We start from the raw sequence: 21631 nt of genomic DNA on the forward strand, positions 1-21631 counted from the left end.
TACAACACAAAATGCTCCCTCCACATATTGTAAAGATCCAAAGTTTAATATCAAGATTTGTGTTATTGGGTGTTTCATAATTCAAGCAAACAAAAATCTCAACCAGATTACAGAACTTTATCAAAATGTTAGGTGACACTAAGTACATTCCCCATAAAACATCACAATATTAATCAGATATCACGAAGTAGTTTCAATTGATTTTCTTTGGTACCAATCACTCATATGTACAAAACATAATGGAATATTGTATTGAAAGTTACAAATTTCTCCATTCATATTAGTCAGGTGGTACATTCTCTCCTTCTCACTTCATTTTCTAGATACGAAAATGCAGAAGGCAAGTTATTACAAACAGAAGGATCCACAAATTACCAGTCTTCAGCTAAAGACAGCTGTACAGACAATAAAAAAAACAAAGTCAGATCAACTTCAAAGCATTTAAAAATTTAATAGTTTTAAAAACTGATTTTCAGTCTCTCTAAATCTACACCATTTCAAGCTCTATCAAGCTCAATTTGTGTACTTATTTGCTGGTGCATATCAAAATGAAAGGGAGATCTTAATATCCCATTTATTTAAAAGCATGACCATACAAATGAGAGTGCCCTAGAAGCATGACCATAGGTGGTGATTTCATTCTCTACCTTCAGAATGAAAGCACCCTTGCCATCAAAATGCCAGAATAAAATTATGGCTAAGTGCTCCAAGAATATCCTGTGACATTTCCAAGAAAAAAAAATCAGGCATCAGACAAATGCTTCCCTCTCACAAGAAGCAATTTGTCTAAAGTTTGCAGCTCTTCCCAAAATCTTTTAAGGTCAAAAACCTGTGATAGAACTGAAATTTAACAGTATGCTGCATTATAAATCTACCCCATCAACACAGCAGGTTCTTTAGTAATATATTTTAATTACCACCAAGCCTGCAGCAGTTTCAAACGGAAGCATTTACCAAACTAGAGTTTAAACAAATAACTTTTGCTGTGTGAGATATTCAGTAACAATCAATCAATGGTTGATGCTTCAATAAATATATTTAACTATTTCAGCATGCTAAAAAACAGTGATTACCAATGTCCTGACGGCTGTAGAGCTAAACACTGCAAGTGGTTTGGCAAACTACATAAAGATTGCAGGCATCAATTCCAAGTCTGAATAAATCGTCTGAATCAGAAGCAATCATGATGTTTCAAATGGCCTCAGCATCAAAGTGTGAAGACTAATGGGATGGGGCAGCTTGAGGCGGAGCAAAAGAAATCAGCAAGTGTTTCGGATTGGTATCTAGATATGAATATTATAATTGTGGACTCAAAAGCAGAAACAAGAGGGGTAGAGTCTATTAGAAGGATTGCCGGAGATAGAAGAGAATAAGAATCTGCCATTTGCACCAGGTTTTTTTGGGGGGAGACGGTGGGAAGGTTAAGATTAGATTAGATTAGATTACTTACAGTGTGGAAACAGGCCCTTCGGCCCAACAAGTCCACACCGACCCGCCGAAGCGCAACCCACCCATACCCCCACACTTACCCCTTACCTAACACTACGGGCAATTTAGCATGGCCAATTCACCTGACCCGCACGTCTTTGGACTGTGGGAGGAAACCGGAGCACCCGGAGGAAGCCCACGCAGACACGGGGAGAATGTGCAAACTCCACACAGTCAGTCGCCTGAGTCGGGAAATGAACTCAGGTCTCAGGCGCTGTGAGGCAGCAGTGCTAACCACTGTGCCACCCACGGGGGTGTGCAAAGAGAGAGATTGGGAAAGACTGAAAGACAGAGATAGAAAGAGGGAGAGGGAGAGGGAGATACCAGTTTGAACGGAGGACAGTGGCAAAGGTTTTAACCAATTTTCCAGATCTAGCAACAGAAAGTACCACATTTGGCCAAGACACATGCCATAGGAAATGCAACAAATTACTGCCTTTTTTTAAAGCAGTACTCCAGCGGCACTATCCCTTGCATAAATACTTTGTCATAACATTTTTCTAGTTTAAGGACATTCAAAACTTGTGGAAAAACAAGGAATAGCCTAGTTACTTTATTTATTACCAGTAACAATTATGCAACCAATCTCAAAGCATGATCTCTCTCTCACATGGTCCGCATAATAACTTTCAAAACCCAGGTTTCGAGCACGTCGTCAGCCACCTATAACCATTCATTCAAGTGCTTATACTGAACGGTTGGGGCCATGTGGGTGCTTCTGTTTAACCTTAAGCCTGGTCAGCTACACAAGCCTGTGGTTTAGAAGAATACTAACAAGCAAGGTTCATTCCTCTTCAGACTAAGATTGAGTTGAGACCTGCCTCCATGCTCTGCCCTCGAGATAGGAAAGCTACAGCAAATCACTTTTACAAAGCTTCGACATGCAACACCATGAACCAAGAGTGCGTCTTTGATAGAGCAAGTACGACATGCTCCAGAATGCAGTACAAAGCTCATTCTATATCATATTCAAAGAAAGTCTGAAATAGTAATTTCAGAATGAGGATCAAGCCACAAACTTTATTGAAAGACGACAATAACTAGTTTTAGCTTCCTTTGACCAGAAGTTTCCAACCACTACAACATTCTCGACCAAATGTGACTTAGGATAGCTGGATCAGTGCCAGCAGAGTATCAATGACCAAATCAGAGGACTTTATAATTTTCAAAATGAACAACTATTACTGATCTCTCACCATCTTCTCAGAAAATGTTAACTCTTGCATGCTTCAGCAAATTACACAGCAGCCCTCCTTCCAGTACCTCCAAGACCAGCAACTAAATATGCCTTTGTACAACAAGTCCTGAATCATGATTTAAACAAATCCTTGCCCTATTCAACATTTAAATGGCATTTGCCACTGATCACTAGAGCGCAAATAGAAGCAGAAATTGTAAACCTCTATAAACCTTATAGAGGTTTATAAAATCAAGAGGGGCATGGATAGGGTAAATAGACAAGGTATTTTTCCTGGAGTGGGGAGTCCAGAACCAGAAGGCATAGGTTTAGGGTGAGAGGGGAAAGACGTAAAAAAGACCCAAAGGGCAACATTTTCACACAGAGCATGGTGAGTGTGTGGTGGAGGCTAGTACAATCACAACATTTAAAAGGTACCTATATGGGTATATGAATAGGAAGGGTTTGGAGGGATATGGGCCGAATTCTGGCAGGTGGGACTAGATTGGGTTGGTTGGCATGTACGATTTGGACCAAAGGGTCTGTTTCCATGTTGTACATCTCTATGACTCATCTAAACCAATGCCACATTACTTTTTCAACCCAGATGAGAAAAACCTGTTCTCCTTTTTGGGTCTGGAAGGATAATCTATATTATAGATTTCAACTGAGGGGAAAAAAAATTAAATCTCAAGGTCATACAGCATGCCTTTCACAATTAAACAAAACATTAATAGACTCAAGTTACAACAGAATGAAACCCATTATAAATCAATAGTTAATACCTTCATACGATAGAAAAGTTTAAAATGGAAAGAGATAAAGCATCCAATTCTCAATTTTAAATCAACTATTTTTTTCTTCGATCTTCCCACTTCTTGCTTCTCTCCCTTTTCAAAACTTTTATTTCTATTTTAAAATCAATACTATGGAAGCAATTATTCTGAACTTCAGTCTAACTTTTTCTGAGCTTCAAATTTAAATAAACAAAGAACTTGCATTTACACGGCCTCAGGATGTCCCAAAGCACTTTACAGGCAACAAAATACTGTTGAGGTGTAATTGCTGCAGGCAACATGGCATTAATTTATATACAGCAAGCTCCCAAGTACAACATCCTTCATTTTCTTCTTCTTCACTCCATTTTTAACTAATTAAAACTATTATACAGCCCCCTTCCTTCCTGAGACACAAATCCTCTCACCAACAATTTACACTCTCAAAAACATTAAACCTTTTGCCACACTGATCTATTACACTTCATTTTTGTCTCCTTCCCTGAAGTCTTGTTATCATCTTAGAGTAGAATAAAAGCCTAGGATAACAGAGGGCCAAAGGGCCTGTTCTGTGCTATACTGTTCTATATTAATGTTCTATTGCGCACTAATATCCAGTACCCTCTACATGGATTTCTCCACTATGAAAACAAAAAGCCTTTTAAAGTTTCTGACTTTCAAAAACACATCAGCATATACTTTGCAGGTAATAGACTCCTTTCTCAAAGGGGAGAGAGATGCAAACATTCTACTTAAGGGTGATTTAACAACAATAATACAGGTCGTTTTGCTTTCAAGTGACAATTGCATTCCTCTGCAACCCCACGCTATAGAAAATCGCAAAAGTAAATCACTATATCCGTTCAATAGAAAGTTTGCATTATCCAAACGGTACCCACAATTCATCAATGATGTTATAGCCAATTTGTGTTAATGAAATGCACGTTATACCAGAACAGCCTGTAATAGGAAGAACTGTAGGCATTGACCTCCTTGCAAATAGATAAAACTACCAGGGTTAGATGCATTGCATTCTCCGCTGTTAAAAGGAATCCAAGGAGGAAGCAGAAATGCTCTAAGGATTATTTTCCAATCCTAACTGGATACAGGTAAATAACAAAAGGATTGGAGATTACCAAACAACCATTCAAAAAGGAAGCAGGGATAGGGCAGTCAGACTGGCCTAAATTACTACAATCAATACTGAAATATAGGAGTACCTATTACTTGGATTACGCAGGTTTCATTAGTATGGTTTTAAAGGGAGATGGTGCCTTACTAAATTGATTAATTATTTTGTCTATTATTAGACATGGCACTACATACTGAGATTCTACCTGTCCCCAGTGTTGCAATGCATGGTCTGTCCTCCTTGCTGTGTAACACTCAAAGAAGTTGGACTATTCCATATCACCTGACCATCATGAAGGAATTTGCAAAGAAAAACACCTTTGACCACAAGTCCATCAGGAAGTGGTCAGCACGGAGTGTCCTCGAAACCCTGCGGGGAAAGGAGAGGGTGGATCCTGTCATGTGGTTCCTTGAGCAAACTGTCAAAGTCATTTGGCAGAATGCCTCATCACCAGAATTCTTCCACATGCACTGAGAATCACTTGGCTGGTGGTGAGAAGGGCACTACCTATGAGACCAATCGGTCTGTGCCACCGCACGTTGCCCTCAAAACAGCTACAAGGGGTTGATACTCTCACACATCACCTTGCAAAAGAAATCAGGAGAAAGATGAAGTGATTTTATCAAGATTCACCCTCAAGAAGCACCATGACATGGGATTCTGTGCTCTACAGTCTGTTTCCTGAGGCACATATCAAGACAAACATCAATTGTGTCTGGAAGACAATCAACTTGGTGAAAGATGCCCTTTGGTCTGCCTGAACCTGGTTGGTCTTCCAGGACAATGAGTTGACCACAATCAAGTGTTGCAGACGGACATGTTTCAAGGTCCAGGATTACGTGCTGAGAACGCACCAAAGCTTGAGGCAGCTGCTGCTGAGGTGCAGTGGGTACAGAACATTGTCTGAGAATTCCCTGCTGAAGTTAGTCAGGGGTCTGTTCTGTTATCAGACCCTCCTATTGCCTAAACACATGCAAATATAGTCTTGCATATATTAAAGATGTCTTTGATTTGTTTGCATAGAGTCAAACAACAATGTTTATTTCCTTAATACTCTATTGTACAGTACCAATCTGCATTTGTAACTATAATAATTTTAAAAATCTTTATACAAAGTATTCTTTGAAATTTAAAAAAAAGACAAAGACAAATTGATGACGCTAGTGCAGTGGATGCTATCCACATGAATTTTAGTAAGACATTTGACAAAGTCCCACATGGCAGACTGGTCAGAAAAGTCACAATACAATGAATACAAAGGAATGTGCTCAGTAACAAAAAAATAAAAGGGCAATGTTCAACAGATGATTTTGCAAATGGAAAATGATTTCAGTGGTATTCCACAATACTCCTATTGGGCCATTTGCTGCTCTGGTGCACGATAATGATTTAGACGTAAGTATGAGTGGTGCGAATGGGAAATTTACAGACACTAAAATTGGCCATGTAGCTCAGTGAAGATAATGACTGTTGACTGCAGGATGATATAAACGGTTTGGTTGAGTGGGTGGATGAGTGGCAAATGGATTTCTATCCTGAAAATGGTAAGGTTATGATTTTGAGGCCAAAAAAGCAAGGGTACACACAATAAACAGGAGGGCAGTGAGAGGAGTAGCAGAGGTTTGAGACTGTCCACAAGTGGATGAGGTAGTAAAGAAGGCATATGAAATCGTTCCTTCATTCAGCAAGGTACTGAATAGAAAAGCAGATGTGTAATACTGCAACTATACAAAGCACTGATTAGGCCACAGCTAGAGTTGTGTACACAGTTCCAGTCATCACATAATTAGTCTGGGCAGAGTACAGAGAGAACATACAAGAATGATGCAAGGGCTCGAAAGTTGTAGCTGAGGACAGATCAGTTAGGCTAGGGCTGTTTTCTTTAGAAGAGGAGACCAAGGTGTGATTTAATAAAAGTATACAAAACAAGAAGGGGATTGGATAGTGGATAAGAAAGGTCTAATTCCCCAAGTGGAGAGATCAATTACCTACAGGTGCAGATGTCAGAAGACTGGCAGATGATTAAAGGGAACTTCAGGAAAAACAGATGATGGGTGTCCCAAATTTACTGCCCAGTTTGGTGGTTGAGGCAGAAATCCTCAACTCATTTTGAAAGGAACCTAGATCTGCACCTGAAGTGCTGTAACCTCAAAGGCTACAGACTAGGTGCTGCAGTGTGAGATTAGTTTATTCAGCCAGTGCAGACACAATGGAGCGAATAGCCTCTATGTTGCAAGTGTTCAAAGGAAACTACAGAAAGACAGAGCCCTTGAAGAATACAAAGATAGTAGGAAAAAGCTCAAACAAGAAATAAGGAAAACTGAAAAAAAAAAGGGCATGATACATCCTGGCAAGTAGAATGAAAGAAAATCCCAAAGTGTTTTATACATATAGAAGGAACAAGAGGGTAACTAAGGAAACAATAGGTCCACTTAAGTACAAAGGAGGAATTATATGGAGCCAGACAAAATGGGTGAAATCTTTAATAAATACTTAGTATCTATATCCAAAAAGGAGTAGGACATGATGGATGGTGAGTCACAGGAGGGGTATATTGATCTGCTAGGGCATGTCAATTTATACAAAAGATAGTGGTGTTAGGTGTTTTGAAAAGCATTAAGTGAACAAGTCCTCAGAACCTGAGAGGATCGATCCCAGAATCCTGAGAGAGTCAGGTGACAATATTGCTGGGGTCTTAATACAAAATCTTTGTATCCTCGTTAGTCAAGGAGAGGTCCCAGAGGATTGGAGAATAGCCAACGTTGCTCCTTTAATTAAGAAGAGCCATAGCAAAAATCCAGGAATTTCTTGGCTGGTGACCCTTGGGTCAGTAATTGTTGGACAAGATTTTAGGGACAGGATTTACTCATATTTGGAAAAATATGTACTTATTAGCAACAGGCAGCAAGGCTTTGTGTGGGGAAGGTCATGTCTTACAAACTGAAGTTTTTTGAGAAAAAGAGAAAAATGATTGATGAGGACAAGGCAGTAGATGTTGTCTATATGGACTTTAGCAAGGTCCCTTGTGGTAGGCTGATACAGAAGGTGAAGTCACATAGGATCTGCGGTGAGCTTGTACAGTCAATACAGAACTGGCCTAGGCAGAGAAAACAGTAGCAGTGGATGGGTGTTTTTCTTTGACTGGAGATTTGTAACCAGTGGTGTTCTACAGGTATCAGTGTTGGGCCCCCTGTTGTTTGTCACATATTTCTTAGTTTGCAGAGAGCACAATGATTTGGCAGGGGCAGGGGGGGAAAGCTGTGGATAGCGAGAAGGATTGTCAAAGGATACAGACGGGCTAGAGAATAATGGCAGATGGAGTTTAATCTGAACTATTAGATGCATTTTGGAAGACCTAATGGTGAGGGGGGTGGGGGGGGGGGGGGGGGGTGGGGGGGGGTTGGTGGATACAATAAATGGCAAAACCCTTTGGGGGTTGCATCAACATAGAGAGGGATCTAGACGTGAAGGCGCCCAGTTCCCCAAAAGTGGATAAGGTGTTCAACATGGCATATGGCATGCTTGCCTTCATTAGTTAGGGCATAGAGTATAAAAACTGGCAAGTCATGTTACAGCTGCGTAGAACAGAGTTCAGCCATATTTGGAATATTGTTTACAATTCTGGTCACCACACTACGTGGAGGATGTGGTGGCTTTAGAAAGGGTACAATAATGATTTACCAGGATGTGGCCTGTATTGGAGGATATTAGTTATTAGCAAAGATTGGACAAACTTGGTTTGTTTTCATTTGAACAAAGAATAAGGGACAACTTGATAGACATTTACAAACTTATGACACGTATGGGCAAAATGGATAGTTGGAGTGTTTTTCACCAAGGTAGAAAAGTCAATTATGAGGAGAAATAGGTTTAAAGTAAAAAGGTAAAAAATGAGGTCTGCAGATGCTGGAGATCACAGTTGAAAATGTGTTGCTGGTTAAAGCACAGCAGGTTAGGCAGCATCCAAGGAATAGGAAATTCTACGTTTCGGGCCACAGCCCTTCATCAGGCATGAGGAGAGTGTGCCTAGCAGGCTAAGATAAAAGGTAGGGAGGAGGGGTGATGGAGATGTGATAGGTGGAAGGAGGTCAAGGTGAGGGTGATAGGCCAGAGTGGGGTGGGGGCGGAGAGGTCAGGAAGAAGATTGCAGGTTAGGAGGGCGGTGCTGAGTTGAGGGAACCGACTAAGACAAGGTGGGGGGAGGGGAAATGAGCAAACTGGAGAAATCGGAGTTCATCCCTTGTGGTTGGAGGGTTCCCAGGCGGAAGATGAGGCGCTCCTCCTCCAGTCGTCGTGTTGTTATGTTCTGCCGGTGGAGGAGTCCAAGGACCTGCATGTCCTCGGTGGAGTGGGAGGGAGAGTTAAAGTGTTGAGCCACGGGGTGGTTGGGTTGGTTGGTCCGGGCGTCCCTGAGGTGTTCTCTGAAGCGTTCTGCAAGTAAGCGGCCCGTCTCCCCAATATAGAGGAGGCCACATCGGGTGCAGCGGATGCAATAGATGATGTGTGTGGAGGTACAGGTGAACTTGTGGCGGATATGGAAGGATCCCTTGGGGCCTTGGAGGGAAGTGAGGGAGGAGGTGTGGGCGCAAGTTTTACATTTCCTGCGGTTGCAGGGGAAGGTGCCGGGAGTGGAGGTTGGGTTGGTGGGGAGTGTGGACCTGACGAGGGAGTCACGAAGGGAGTGGTCTTTGCGGAACGCTGATAGGGGAGGGGAGGGAAATATATCCCTGGTGGTGGGGTCCAGGTGGTGGGTAAAAAGGATTAAGTTTTAAAAAGATGTAATAAGCAAGGTTTTTTTAAATACAGAGGGTGGTAAGTACCTGGAATGCACTACCAAGAGAAGGTGGCTACAAAAACAATGCTAAAGAGGCAGCTTGACAGGTATATGCATAGGCAGGGAATAGAGCGATATGGACCATAGCAGGCAAAAGGATTTTAAGTTTAGAAAAGCATTATGTGTTGGCGCAGGCTTGGTGGGTTGAAGGGCCTATGCTCTACTGTGTTTTGTTCTCTGTACCTGTACACAGATAATCAACATCTTCAAATTACTAACATCTAGTTCAAATAAACAGATTAGGTGCCAAACAGGATTTCAACTGTTATACTTAATGTACATGTATTATGTTCATGTATATCAAACATACTTTCATAACTCATAAGCAAAAAAACCAAAGAACTGCAAGTGCTGTAAATCAGAAATGAAATCAGAAATTGCTGAAAATACTCATCGGTTCTGGCAGCATCTGTGGAGAATGATCCTTCTTCAGAACTAACTGTTGCTAGGTATAGAAGTCTTTAGAGTAACGAATGACAAGTCCTCTACTGATACCATTCAAACAATATTACACTGAATACATTTAAAATTGATAAGCAATAGGCAGGTAAAGTGATGAGAAAGCATTGTGAAACCTGTGAGGCAGAGGATAAAAATGAGTGAGTCTTTTGCCCTATCTATTCAATATCACAAGAACTTAACTAGAACTGTTCTAGCATTGTAATTCACACAAGAAACTTATAGTTGACAAGAAACATTCAAAGCAAATCTTGACCATACAGGTTGCAACCATAAATATGCTGCACCATTTAGAAGCCAATGGCATAAGAATAAAAGGGCACCACTATAAACATTCCTTCACTGAAATACGCTTATAATATACTCAGAAAAAGTGGCCTTTTATACAGCAAAAAGAATGTACAATGAATAACGGCTGTAAGGAAGCAACTGGGGTGGCACAGTGGCAAGATGGTTAGCACTGCTGCCTCACAGCACCAGGAATCTGGGTTCAATTTCATTTTCGGGTGACCTTGCGTGTTGAGTTTGCACATTTCCCCCATGTCTGCATGGACTTCCTCCAGCGCTCCGGTTTCTTCCCCCAGTCCAAAGATGTGCAGGTTAGGTGACTGGGCCATGCTAAATTGCCCATACCGTTTAGGGGAGTCCAAAACTAGAGGGCATAGATTTATGGTAACACAGGCAAGATTTAAAATGCAAAGAGCAACTTCCTCCCCCAGATGAAGACATGTATGGAATGAGTTGCCAGAGGAAGTGGTCACGACTGGTACAATGGCAACATTTAAAAAGCATCTGGATGGGTATATGAATAGGCAGGATTTAAAGGGATATGGGCCAAATGCTGAAAAATGGGATTAGATTTATTTAGGATATCTGGTCAGCATGGACAATTTGGACCAATGGGTCTGTGTCCATGTTGTATCTCTCTATGACTATAATTCACATAGCTCTAACCTACCTTGAAACTTAACATTATGCCAGATCAAATTAGATTCATCTATGTAATGAAATGCTTTGTTAGTTCACCTGCAAAGCCTGAACCAGTCAGTCATTTCCCCCATAAGATAGCGAAGGAGGCATTTGGTATGCTTTCCTTTATCAGAGTATTGAGTACAGGAGTTGGGAGGTCATGTTGCGGCTGTACAGGTCACTGGTTAGGCCACTTTTGGAATATTGCATGCAATTCTGTTGTCCTTTCTAGCGGAAGTAAGTATGTTGTGAAACTTGAAAGGGTTCAGAAAAGATTTACAAGGATGTTGTCAGGGTTGGAAGATTTGAGCTATAGGGAGAGGCCAAACAGGCTGGGGCTGCTTTTCCTGGAGCATCAGAGGCTGAGGGGTGACCTTGCAGACATTTACAAAGTCATGAGGGGCATGGATAAGATAAATAGACAAAGTATTTTCCCCTGGGTTGGGGGAGTCCAGAACTAGAGGACATAGGTTTAGTGTGACAGGGGAAAGATATAAAAGAGATCTAAGGGGCTTTTTTTTTTCATGCAGAGGGTGGTACATGTATGGAATGAGCTGCCAGATGAATTAGTGGAGGCTGGTACAATTGCAATATTTAAGAGGCATTTGGATGGGTATATGAATAGGAAGGGTTTGAAGGGATATGGACCAGGTGCTCGTAGGTGGGACTAGATTGGGTTGGGATAACTGGTCGGCATGGACGAGTTGGACCAAAGAGTCTGTTTCCATGCTGTATGTCTCTATGATTCTGACTTTAAAACAGTAAAACCTCAGGCTGTGATTTAGGGTGATCATTTTACAGATTGTCCGACAACTCTATCGCGAAGACAGAGAAATCTCTCTCCTTTTCAGTGTAACTCATGTGAGAATCTGAAGGAAACAGCGCTCACTCAATCGACCATTTTCTTACTCCCCAAAACTACTTTGGAGCCTCTAGAATTCTGAACCAGAACTGCCTGCTCCCAGTATATTTAGGGATTAACTCGTTGGATTCCGAGTCTGGCCGCGATCAATTATTAATCGCAACCCAGAGTCAGGGGTCAAAGTCCTGATACCGGCCTGGAGCCCTATCCACACCACTAGCCCCTATCGCAACCGTTGGGGCCGTCTATAGCTTCAGCAGCAGCAGCCGCCCCGGGGATGGGTCGTAAGATTTCTGTCAGACTCCCCAACGGGGTAAATTGTCGCTTTCTCGATCTTTCAAAGCCGCATGTGTGTGTGTGTGTGTGTGTGCGCCCCTCTCCCCGTCATTTACCGCAGGTGCGGGTTCCCCCCCTCTCTCTCCCTCCCTCCCACAAACCCCTCGCCTCCGGTTGCCCTGGGTTACCTCCTTCCCTCCCGTTGCCCCCGATTACCTTCTCACTCCTCTTCCTCGCCCGGGTTGTTTCTTCTTCCTCCTCCTCCTCCTCCTCCTCCTCAGCCGTTACCCCGGTTTATCTCCGCCCCTTCCTTCTCTCTCTCTCTCTCTTTCTTTCTTTTCTCTTCCCCCGCCCAGGTTACCACCACCACCTCCTCTCGCCCCGTTGCCCCTAGTTACCTCGTCCTCCTGTTCCCTTGTTGCCCCAGTTACAGCAACTACCGGCTCCCTCAGTCTCTCTCGCTGTTTCTGTTGCTCTGGAGCCGCACCGGAAGTAGACGTGTTTCTATTCACGCCCGCCGGAAGTCCTTGGCGTCGATAACGGCAAACCTATAACGCACTCCATTCCCAGCGCTGGTTCTCATTTAAATTCTTCATTCCCGGCAGCGAATCTCACCACTTGTTTTATTTATGTGTTTTTTTATATGTTTAATCGAGTACCTGCAAAGTTTGCGTAACGGTTGGGCGGCGTCATCAGTATGCGCCGCCGGTACTGTCTGGGTTTGGGGCCTTGGGAAGGTGTTGCCTTTCAGCTGAAGCTGGGAACCCGTGAGCGGCAACCCAAGGTAGAGAGGCAGTGACGAACCGATATATCACATATACATTTAGCGTTTTCGTTTGTAGCGCCTATTTCGATTTTTTTTTTGGAAGGGGTTGCTCCTCCAATTTGGTTGTACTTCAGTCCCACTCTCCTGATCAACAGAAGCCTCATGTGGGTCACCAGCTGGGCCTGTCTAAAGCGGCCGTGAATAGGTCAAGCCTGCCGGCGCGTGAAGGTGGTTGTTGTGCCTGACTGACTACCACTCTTGCTCCGATACTCTGGACTCGTGTGTCCGTGGAGAGGGTACATGCGTCGCCTGCTGGCACCATAGAGGCCTTCAGACGCACTACAGAGGCTGGGGATGCAATCATCTATAGGTACGTGAGGAATAAAAGGATGACTAGGGTAGGAATAGGGCCAGTCAAAGACAGAAGTGGGAAGTTGTATGTGGACCCTGTGGAGATCAGAGAGGTGCTAAATGAATATTTCTCATTGGTTTACTCTCAGGAAAAGGAGAATATTGTAGAGGAGATGAGATATTTGGATTGAGGTTAATAAGGAAGAGGTGTTATCAATTCTAGAAGGAGTGAAAGTAGATAAGTCCCCTTGACCAGATGGGATTTATCAGAGGATTCTCCAGGAAGTAAAAAGTGAGGTCTGCAGATGCTGGAGATCAGAGCTGAAAATGTGTTGCTGGTTAAAGCGCAGCAGGTCAGGCAGCATCCGAGGAACAGGAAATTCGACGTTTCGGGCACAAGCCCTTCATCAGGAAACATCAGGATTCTCCGGGAAGCTCAGGAGGAAATGGCGGAGCCGTTGGCTTTGTTCTTTGCATCATCATTGTCTACAGGTTTAGTATCAGAGGACTGGAGAGTTGCAAATGTTGTGCCCTTGTTCAAGAAGGGCAGTAAAGATGTCCCAGGTAACTATAGAGCAGTGAGCCTTACGTCTGTTGTAGGAAAAGTTTTTGAAAGGATAATAAGAGCTAGCATTTATAATCATCTAGCAAGTAACAATTTGATTTCAGATAGTTAACATGGTTTTGTCAAGGACAGGTCATGTCTCCCAAACCTCATTGAGTTTTTTGAGAAGGTGACCAAGTATGTGGATGAGTGTGGGGCAGTTGATGTGCTGTACATGGATTTCAGTAAAGCCTTTGATAAGGCTCTTCTTGGGAGGCTGTTGGAGAAAATGCAGAGGGATGGAATTGAGGGTGATTTAGCATTGGATTAGAAGTGGTTTTCTGTAAGAAGGCAGCGAGTGGTGTTTAATGGAAAATATTAAGCCTGGAGTCCAGTTACTAGTGGTGTGCCACAAGGATCTGTTTTGGGACCACTGCTGTTTGTCATTTTTATAAATGACTTAGATGCAGGCATAGGTTGATGGGTTAAAGTCAGTGGAGTAGTGAACAGTGTAGAAGAATGTTGCAGGGGGACTCGAATAAACTGCAGAATTGGGCTGAGATTCAAATGGAATTCAATGCAGCTAAATGTGAGGTGATTCACTTTGGGCAGAATGACAAGAAGATAGAAAACTGGGTCGATGGAAGGATTCTTGGTAGTGTGGATGTGCAGGGGGATCTTGGAATCCATGTACATAAATCCCTGAAAGTTGCCACCCAGGTTTGTAGTGCTGTTAAGAAGGCATATGGTGCATTGGGTTTTATTGTTAGAGGGATTGAGTTCCGGAGCCGTAATGTCACGCTGCAACTATACAAAATATTAGTGCAGCCGCAATTGAAATATTGTGTACAGTTCTGGTCGCCCCATTACAGGAAGGATTTGAAAACGTTGGAAAAGGTGCAGAGGAGATTTACCAGGATGTTGCCTGGTCTGGATGGTAGGTCTTATGAGGAAAGGCTGTGAGAGACTTGGGTCTGTTCTCTTTGGAAAGAAGAAGACTAAAAGGGGATTTGACAGAGACATGCAAGATGATCAAAGGACTGGATAGAGTAGACAGTGAAAGTCTTTTTCTAGGATGATGATGTCAGCTTGTACGAGGGGACTTAACTACAAATTGAGGGGTGATAGATTTAAGACAGATGTCAGAGGCAGGTTCTTTACTCAAGAGAGTGGTCAGAGCGTGGAACGCCTTGCCTGCCAATGTAGTTAACTCAGCCACTTTACGGAGACTTAAGCAATCCTTGGATAAGCACATGAATGATGATGGGATAGTGTAGGGGGATGAGCTTAGATTGGTTCACAACATCAAGGGCTTGTTCTATGTTCTATCCCATCAGACAGTATAATTTTAGTGTAGCAAGTTTTCCTGTTAGCTGTTAAAAACAAACAGATGGAGTGAGTGGGTTGGGAAACGGGCGTTTGCACTTCACGGGTTCCTTTCAGAAGATGTTAATCTCAAACAGATCCAGTTATAATCAAAGCGTGTGCCCAGACTGATTCTGTCGAGACCCTCAAACCTCCAGGATTATCCCGCACATCTCTTCCAGAAATTAAAATTCCAAGTTGCCGGAGCAAATAATCATCGATGCAGTTTTCGGAGAAAAAAATATTGCATCTGTTCATTTATAATTGTAAGAGAGTATCAGAGTTGTCTGTTTGATAAAAAGTCGAGTCATTTAGTCTTGTAAGCAGTTTGTTGAATTTCCACTGGAAGGGTGCGTTGTAGAGACTGTTGAGTAACAATTCAGTGTGTTGGGGGCGATGCAGCACGTAATGAAACCTACAAGGATACAGCCAACTCTGGCTGAATCTCAGTTGCTTCATCCACGTGGCCATTGGGACTTCATACTGTGAATGTTGGTAGGATGGTTGATGACAAGAGTATTTCAGCTGCTTTCATCTGCTGTTGTAAGAGTTTTCCAAGGGAGTGACTGGGTAACTGTAAATAAATGCTGGCTGATTTCCCTGTGTCTGACACAAGAAGCAATGATGATGTAGTAGCATCCATTCCCTCAAATGCAACTGCAAAGATAATAAATGTGTACAGCTTTCCAAATTGGCCTGGTATAGTATTATGTCAGGAAATGCAACTTCTAACCACTGATCCATTTTCCTTTGCTACTCGTGACCATGATTTCAGGTTTGAGAAGCAGTGGTTGGGATGTTAGTGGATCCGAGCACAAATATTTGGATCTCTGTTTAGAGTAGGAGAGATCTACAGCATGGAAACCTGCTCTTTGACCCAAACTTACCCATGCCACCCAGTTTTCACAATTTAAACTAGTCCCATCTGGTCCGTATCCCTTCATACCTATCCCATCTTTGTACCTGTCTAAATGTTTCTTAAATGACGAAATTGTATTCAGTTCCACCGCTGCTTCTGGCAGCCCGTTCCAGACATTCACTACCCTCTGGGGGAAAAAAATTGTCCCTTTAATCCCTTTTGTATCTCTCCCCTCTCTCCTTAAACCTATACCCCTAGTTTCAGACCCCCCTACCATGGGGAAAAGCCGTCGGCTATTTACCTTATCTATTCCTCTTGTGATTTTATAGACCTCCTATAAGGTTATCCCTCAGTCTCCTATGCTGCAGGGGGAAAAAAATCCCAGCCTATCCAACTTCTCCTTATAACTCAAACCTTCCAGTACAGGTAGCATCCCAGCAAATCTATTCTGCAGTTTTTCTAGTTTAGTAATATTCTTTCTACAGTAAAACAATCAGAACTGCATGCAGTACTCCAAATGTGACCTCATGAACGCTTTGCACAGTTGCAACAGGACATCCCACCTTCTAAACTTAGTGTACTAACTGATTAAAGTAAGCATACTGAAAGCTACTTTCACCATCCAGTCTACCTGTAACTCCATTTTAAAGGAGCTATGAAACTTTACCCCTACATCTCTTTGCTCTATAACACTCCCTCAGGGCCCGTTGACTGTGTAAGTCGTGCCCTGGTTTGCCTCACCAAACATTTTCAAGCCTCCAATCTGAAAAACAACCCTCTGCCGCCATTCTCTGTCTTTACAGCCAAGCCAATTTTTGTATCCAATTGGCTAGCTCTCACCAGATCCTGTGAGGTTTAACCTTATTAAACAACCTACCATGTAGTACCTTTGTCAAAGGAGAAAGTGAGGTCTGCAGATGCTGGAGATCAGAGCTTAAAAATATGTTGCTGGAAAAGCGCAGCAGGTCAGGCAGCATCAAAGGAACAGGAGAATCGATGTTTCGGGCATAAGCCCTTCTAAGGTCTATGAAGGCAATGCCTACCGCACTGCCCTTATCTACTTTCTTGATTATCCTTCAATCAAATTAGTGAGTCGTGACTTCCCACGCACAAACCCATGTTGACTATCCCAAACGAATCCTTAGCTGTGCAAATGCATTTAGATCCTGTCTGTCAAGTTCCTAGGCATTTCCCTGCAGCCTTTCTTAAATAATGGCATAACATGAGCCACCCTCCAATCTTCAGGCACTTCACCCATGACTTTCAATGATACAAATGTCACTGCTGGGGGCCTTGCAATTTCCTCCCTAGCCTCCCATAAAGTCTGAGAATTTATCTGCCTTAATGCATTTTAAGACTTCCAGTACCACCTCTTCTGTAATGGGGACACACTTCAAGATACCACTATTTATTTCCCCAAGTTCTCTAGCATCCATACCTGAATTGAAGGTAAATATTCATGTAGGATTTCACCCATCTCTTGTGGCTCTGCAAATAGATGACCTTGTTGATCTTTAAGAGACCCTATTTTCTCCCTAGTTACTTTTTAGCCCTTTTATATACTCCTTTACCTTAGCTGCTGAAGCGATCTCGTGTCTCTTTTAGCCCTCCTGATTTCCCTCAAGTGTACTCCAACACTCTCTATACTCCAGGAATTCCAACTGTCTAAACGTGTTATATACCACTTTTTTTCAAGACCAGGGCCTCAATAACTCTAGTCCTCCAGGGTTCTCTACTTCTGCCAACCTTATCCTTCAGTCTAACAGGAACTTTCTGACCCTGAACCCTCATTATCACACTTTTGAAAGCCTCCCACTTTCCAGACTCTCCCTTTGCCTGCAAACAGCCTCCTCCAATCAACTTTTGACAGTTTCTGTCTAAGACCATCAAGATTGACCATGCCTAAATTTAGAACTTTAACCTGTGGACCACACCTATCCTTTTCCATAGCTATTTTAAAACTAATGGAATTATGGTTATTATAGCTATTACAGAATCATGGTTGAGGCAGAAACAGGACTGACGGCTCAATGTTCCCAGATACAGATACCATAGGAAGGAGGGAATGGAGGCAAAAGAGGAGGTGGAGTTGCATTTTTGATTAGGGAGAACATCATGGCAGTACTGAGAGAAGACATTCTTGAGGATTTGTTCACTGAGTCTATATGGTAGAAATGAGAAATAGAAAGGAGATTACTTTGATAGCATTGTACTATAGCCCCCCTCCCCCCCAGTAGTCAGGAGATTGAGGCGCAAATACTCCCCTACTAACATTTTCGTCACTTGCCCTGCTTATTTCCCAACAGGAGGTCAAGTTTTGCCTCTTCTCTATTGGGCCATTACATATTGCATGAGAAATTCTTCCTGAATACACGTAACAAATTTCCTTCTATCCAAGCCTTAGCAGTATGGCAGTCCCAGTCGATGTTCGGAAAATTAAAGTCCCCTCCTATTACTTTGCAGAATTAAGGGGTCAAGTGGAATGTTTGGGGTATTGGTTATATAAAAATACACACGATTGTGTTTTTAAGTAAAATGCTGTAGGAAATTCACCTCTGGTGCCATGTAATAACTGTATATAGTAAAAACTAAACTGAATAATTTTTTTTTGTCCACTTCCATAGGTGTTTGTAGAGAGGCATAAGATGGAGTCTTTAACTACACCATTGGCTTTGGGGATTTTGACTGGAGTTGGATGTGGATTGTGCCTGGGTTGGATGGTGCGAGGACGATTTGTTGGATCCTTAAAACCTCTGCCGAAAGTGCGAAATGCAGGGATGGAAACAAGCACCATGGGGGAGAGTGGGGAGTACAAGATGGTTTTGGTGGTCCGTAATGATCTGAAGATGGGGAAAGGTAAAGTGGCAGCCCAGTGTTCACATGCCGCCGTCTCTGCATACAGGCAAGTCCAGAAACGCAATCCAGATCTGCTCAGGCAGTGGGAGTACTGCGGGCAGCCCAAAGTGGTTGTCAAAGCGCCGGATGAGGACTGCATTATTGACCTGCTGACACATGCCAAGGAACTGGGATTGACTGTGAGCTTGATCCAGGATGCAGGTCGTACGCAGATAGCACCAGGGTCACGTACCGTCCTAGGCATTGGACCAGGCTTAGGAACACTAGTGGACAAAGTTACAGGACATTTGAAACTTTATTGAAACGTACTGATGCTGCAATCAAGTGGGCAGTTAAAAGGGTAGCTGGGTCTCAAACTAAATCCCAACGCATTGACTCCAAGATCTTATTTGTAAGTCTATCCATATTGAATAGGGTATTATGTGATGCATTGTATTTCTTCTTATGTTAATGAGACTGGAGTGAATGGAAGTGGCAGAGGAGGTATAGCTGATTCTACTAGCACACTCCGTCAACAAAAATGGAGCACATGCAGATTGCTGGTGATATTCAGATGTGCAGAGGTTCAGCTGGGGTCTCTAATTGAAAACCTTCACCCAACTTAAGGTAACTGAGTGAGTGCTGACGAATGGGATAAATGGAAGTGCTTCCCTCAACAAAGCTTCTAAATCCTAAGTACTTTTGCTAGCGAACATTGGTAATGCATCAGCACCAGTAAAGCTCTTGATAGAGGGCTCTTTCTTGCATCGTCCTCCCTTTTCAGTCTGTTCACCACGGGAAGCGTACAACAGTGATGTATGTAATACACTTAGATGTACAAAATTTCGAAAATGAATTAAAACCAGCCTTGTATGGTGAATCAATGGGATGTACTGAACATCGAGTATTTTCTGTAGAGGCTACTGGCCTCGTCTTTCCTAGTCAGAACCCAATCTGATTAAACAGCACGAACTCAGGCAAAACATCATCAGGCCAGTACATTTAATTAATGCAAATTCTAGAAACTTATCCGTGTCTTGCTTTATTTTTTGGGAAAATATCTGCTCACAAGGACTGTTTTCATTCTTTCATATTAAAAAAAATCACATGCTGATGAATTACTTCATTAATGTGTTAGTATAATATTTCTTTTAATTTGCAGTTAAACATGGTAGCTGACCTCCAGAGTAGCTTTCTGCTTTTTAACTGTTGGTTTATGTGAAAGACTATTTTTTGACCAGGACTTCCTTCAGCTCCTGTAAGGTTTCTCTCCTTGACCTCCATGCCATTCTTTCAGGTGGTACAGTTTCTGTGCAATGATCTGGCATGGACTGGCAAAATGTTTTGTTGTGTGATTTAATCATGTATGTTGTGATTTCAGAAATTATCCACTTATTAGACTCCAGTGTCCTACTGCCTGATTTTATAACTCTTTCTCCATATATATTCTCTCAGCTGTATTCACGGCCACTATATGTTGCAATGGAAAATCACTGACCTGAAACCTAGACTTGAATTCTCTCCGAAGTCATAGCAGACTTGATGACTTTTGTAGCTGTCTCTAGTTTTACTTTAGATTTCCAGCGTCCCCAATATTTTGATTTTGAATCTGTGACTTCTTGATCATGTGCTATCTCCTTACATCACTTGCAACCCATATCCAGCCCCACCCCTACTAACCTATCCACTCAGTTATCTCTGAGCCTCTGCATCCAACCTCAGTCATTTAAAGTTGCATTTGAAACTTCCAACTGCCTAGCCTTTGGATTCCCAATTCCCACCCCAACTCTCTTATCCAAATCATTACTCTTACCACATGCTGTTCATTTGAGTCCAAAAGGCAACAGACTTCAACTTAACTGCTGCACAACTGTCAACCATAACAGGTAGTACCAGGCCCAGTTATCTCATAAATAATGCAAAATTTGTTCAAACAATGCTGGAGTTTGGACCTCTTACTGCACCACCAATCAAATTGTTCAACTGTTTATCCTTCTCTTTCTCCCAGGGGTGCAAGGAGTTCACAGATCATGGGTCATTGGAAGTGAAATCATTCATTCAGTTGTCACTGCTGTCTCCTTTTTCTTGTCAAGCCAAAACACTCCAAAGTCCCCATTGTACCCACCCCAAAATGAAGGGCTTATGCCTGAAATGTTGACGCTCCTGCTCCTTGGATGCTGCCTGAACTGCTGTGTTTTTCCAGTGCCACACCTTTCGACTCTGACTCTCCAGCATCTGCAGTCCTCACTTTCTCCAACCCCCCCCCCCCCAAAAGCCTGTCGTGAACCAGCATCTCTTTCTCATTCTTTTTTGGACAAGAACAACTTCCCATGAAATTACTGGCCAAATTTCATTTCTGTCTCATTCTAGTTGAGACTCAAAGGTTTTCCCTCCTATGGCACATCCAGATCTCTTTCAAAACTGCTGCCATCACTCCTTCCCCAGATACTCTCCTTGAGTGAAAACTGCTGCCCCATCTCCAGCCTCCTTCTGCTGTCTGAAATCCATGGCCATCTTTCCTGCAATGCTGTTTAAATTCTGCAGTTGGGTTTTTGCTCCTGCCACCACACTGACGTTACCCTAATCAAAGCCACAAGTGTCCTCTGTGACTGTTCCATTGTTCACTATTCACATAATCCATCTGAATTTTCATGCAAGTGAATGTGCCAACTATTGGTGAGACAACAGTTATGGCACATCAGTAGTGGTTTATGAAAGGGAAGCTTTTTCCCTGAATTGGAATGATGGTGCTGATGGTCACAGTCCCCACCACTTAAAAAAAAATCCATGTTTAAGCCAGCTGGTCAGCCCAAAGGTGAAAGCCATTGTCCATTTGTGTTATATCTTAAAAATGAATCTTAAAAATGAGGCAGAAAAGCTGTATCTATTAATTTGTTGAGCATGCAGTGATAAAGCTCCATCATTTTGCTGCTGTGAA

At 42.6% G+C, this 21631-nt stretch overlaps 2 protein-coding genes across 5 annotated transcripts in view; one reads left to right on the forward strand and one right to left on the reverse strand.

The window, feature by feature from the left end:
• The window catches only part of vmp1 (vacuole membrane protein 1), a 192067-nt gene extending 179614 nt beyond the window's left edge, over positions 1-12453 (reverse strand). Inside the window, exon 1 of one of the 3 annotated variants that reach the window (XM_060848047.1) lies at positions 12372-12453. The gene's annotated coding sequence lies outside the window, so the exon portion shown is untranslated. Of the gene's footprint in view, positions 1-12189; positions 12274-12371 lie in introns of those variants that run through there. The other 2 variants (XM_060848049.1, XM_060848048.1) reach the window with 2 other exon arrangements.
• A 45-nt stretch (positions 12454-12498) lies between these two features.
• Positions 12499-19577, forward strand: ptrh2 (peptidyl-tRNA hydrolase 2). Of its 2 annotated transcripts, none has more exons than XM_060848086.1 (2): positions 12499-12757; positions 18483-19577. In XM_060848086.1, exons 1-2 carry the CDS (start codon positions 12671-12673, stop codon positions 19014-19016), a joined length of 621 nt encoding a protein of 206 aa, XP_060704069.1. In that variant the 5' UTR covers positions 12499-12670; the 3' UTR covers positions 19017-19577. The 2 variants fall into 2 exon arrangements, with proteins under 2 accessions (XP_060704069.1, XP_060704070.1); XM_060848087.1 differs by having other exon boundaries at positions 12664-13109.
• The last annotated feature ends 2054 nt before the right edge of the window (positions 19578-21631 follow it).

Source organism: Hemiscyllium ocellatum, chromosome 31 (assembly GCF_020745735.1).
Source record: "Hemiscyllium ocellatum isolate sHemOce1 chromosome 31, sHemOce1.pat.X.cur, whole genome shotgun sequence".
Lineage (NCBI taxonomy): Eukaryota > Metazoa > Chordata > Chondrichthyes > Orectolobiformes > Hemiscylliidae > Hemiscyllium > Hemiscyllium ocellatum.

Coding starts and splice junctions, on each gene's coding strand:
- ptrh2 (XM_060848086.1), top strand. CDS start 12,671: ATGCGCCGCCGGTACTGTCTGGGTTTGGGGCCTTGGGAAGGTGTTGCC. Junction 12,758..18,482: donor CCCGTGAGCGGCAACCCAAG/GTAGAGAGGCAG, acceptor CCACTTCCATAG/GTGTTTGTAGAGAGGCATAA.